Source organism: Spinacia oleracea, chromosome 5, assembly GCF_020520425.1.
Source record: "Spinacia oleracea cultivar Varoflay chromosome 5, BTI_SOV_V1, whole genome shotgun sequence".
Lineage (NCBI taxonomy): Eukaryota > Viridiplantae > Streptophyta > Magnoliopsida > Caryophyllales > Amaranthaceae > Spinacia > Spinacia oleracea.
The window spans coordinates 105,800,887-105,803,161 of NC_079491.1; the positions used below are offsets into that span (position 1 = coordinate 105,800,887).

A 2,275-nucleotide genomic window follows, 5' to 3' on the forward strand; every position below is an offset into this window, starting at 1 on the left:
AATAAAATCGATTCCCTTATAGGGAGGTTCTGGTGGGCGGGTTCAAAGGATAAGGGCATACACTTGGTAAGAAGGGAGTTGGTTAATAGACCCAAATCAATGGGAGGGGTAGGAATTAAGACCTCTGAGCTATTGAATGATAGTTTGCTTTTCAAACAAACAATGAGACTCCATAAGAACCATAACCTCCTCGCCTTACGCGTTATTTTCTCACCGCATGGTTGCTGCATTTGCAAAAAAGACAGGTTTACAAGACTTCGAGGGTCTTGCTCGATGGCTAGGAGGGGTATATATAAGGCCCCTATCCCTTTTCAAAAAGGTTTATCTTGGAAGATAGGGGATGGGAAGTCAGTGTTAGCCACTAGTATGGCGTGGGTGGATGGGAGAACTCCACTGGTTCGTTCAAATTAGCTGCTCTATTAGTCAAGAAAATGGAAGGTGGAGGATTTTATTGACCATGGTAATATGACATGGAAAGCAACCCTTGTTAGGGAGAGATTCGAATGGAAGGATGCGAAGGATATCCTGGCAATGGAACTACCTCAATCTCCTAAGTCTGACTTCATTTTCTGGAAAGCACACCCTTCGGGTAATTTTATTACCAAATCAGGTTATGCAATGTTGGTGGAAAATAGGATCAAGGACGAAGACAGACTTAATAGGGATACGCTGAAAGTGTTAGGTATAGTTTGGAAAGACAAAATCCTTCCAAAATGGAAAGTTTTTATGTGGAGACTCATGTTCAACGGGTTGGCGGTTAACTCAAACTTGAGTAAAAGAGGTATCGAAGTTGGGAGCCAATGTGAGTATTGTGGCTATATGGATGAGAATATACAGCATGTTTTCCAAACATGTAGTGTTGCTAGGCTGTCTTGGATGGTCTACAAAATACAAGTTCAAATTGAAACTTTGGAACCCATAAATGTCAAAAAATGGGTCCAAAACTATATCCTGCTCTTTCATAGCGAGGATGGTTCGAATGGTAGTAGGATTGAAGGCTTTATAGCCATGCTGTGGAGTCTGTGGGTCACTAGGAATGCTCGTGTGTTTCGAAAGGATGGAGGTCATGCTAGAACGGTTTTGCAACAGGTAGAGGTGGCCCTTCGTACATTAAGCGTGTTCCAACAATCTCCACATCCCATACAAATTGATCCGGTTCCACCGGATAGCGAACCAAGGGAACCTCCGGGTTTTCTTTTGGTTCAACTGGGCAGCAACCAAAATGTTTTTGCTAACTTTGTTTTGCAGGTGGATGGCTCGTGGGACAAGAAAACAAAACGTGCAGGATGGGGGTGGGCGTACAAAGATGGAAATATGGAAATGGTGGTTTTCCAGGCTGGGGGAGGAGACTACGGGTGTACCTCAACAGCTCTCCAGGCAGAAACGAGGGCTTGCCTGCGGGGTCTACAGTGGGCAAAAGAACGAAACATCATGGAGATTTTGGTGTTCACAGATTCGTTGATTTTAGTTTCAGAGCTAAAGAAGCAATCTGAATACATTGTTCATGTTACTTGGGAGATACAGGAAATCAGGAAACTCGCCGCAACCTTTAATGTGCGTTCTATTCTGAAAACAGACAGGAACAAAGTCGAAATGGCACACGTCATTGCTAACAAATGCAGGAAGGACGGATCTACTTTAAGCTTTAGAATGTAATTTTGTTTTGCTAGTGGCAAACAAAATAAAAAAGGCTATTAAAACCACCTGGCTAGTTGGGACGTGGTATGTCAAAGAAAAGTACGTAGCCATTGCTATTCTTTTCTCCCTCAACTGTCTTCTTCTGGTTTACACAACCAAGGTAATTAATTAATTCCAATGATTAATGTTTATTTTTTGAATTGAAAATTATGTTTTGGGTTATAGTTTTGGTGTAAATCTATTTTATGCCGCAAGTTTAATAGTCCGGTACGAAATTGTTGCCAGTAAGATTGTGCAGGTGTGTTAGACTCACAGTTAGTACGACTATTTTTTGCGTGATGCTAGCAATACTAATGAGATTTCTCATACACTAATTGGTGAACAGGTGCTGTGATGATAGTTTATATATCAGTCTTTAATCGCTTTATAATATTTATAATAATATGAATATTTATTATTATTCATATATGTTTTACTTGTGCCTCGTTTATGCTAATATTTATTTTTGTAAATAGTTGTGCAATGTGGGGGTGAGGTAGTGTTTGAGACTAACTTATAACTTAGTTGCAAACTTGGTTATGGTTAGTATGTTTGTAAATCTACGAAAGAATACTTTCAAGCACCTTCGTTCATATTG

General features: G+C 40.3%; 1 protein-coding gene across 1 annotated transcript; it reads left to right on the top strand.

The window, feature by feature from the left end:
* Nucleotides 1-465: 465 nt before the first annotated feature.
* Nucleotides 466-2,032, top strand: LOC130461762 (uncharacterized). Its single transcript, XM_056829958.1, has 3 exons — nt 466-1,652; nt 1,864-1,936; nt 2,024-2,032. Exons 1-3 carry the CDS (start codon nt 466-468, stop codon nt 2,030-2,032), a joined length of 1,269 nt encoding a protein of 422 aa, XP_056685936.1.
* The last annotated feature ends 243 nt before the right edge of the window (nt 2,033-2,275 follow it).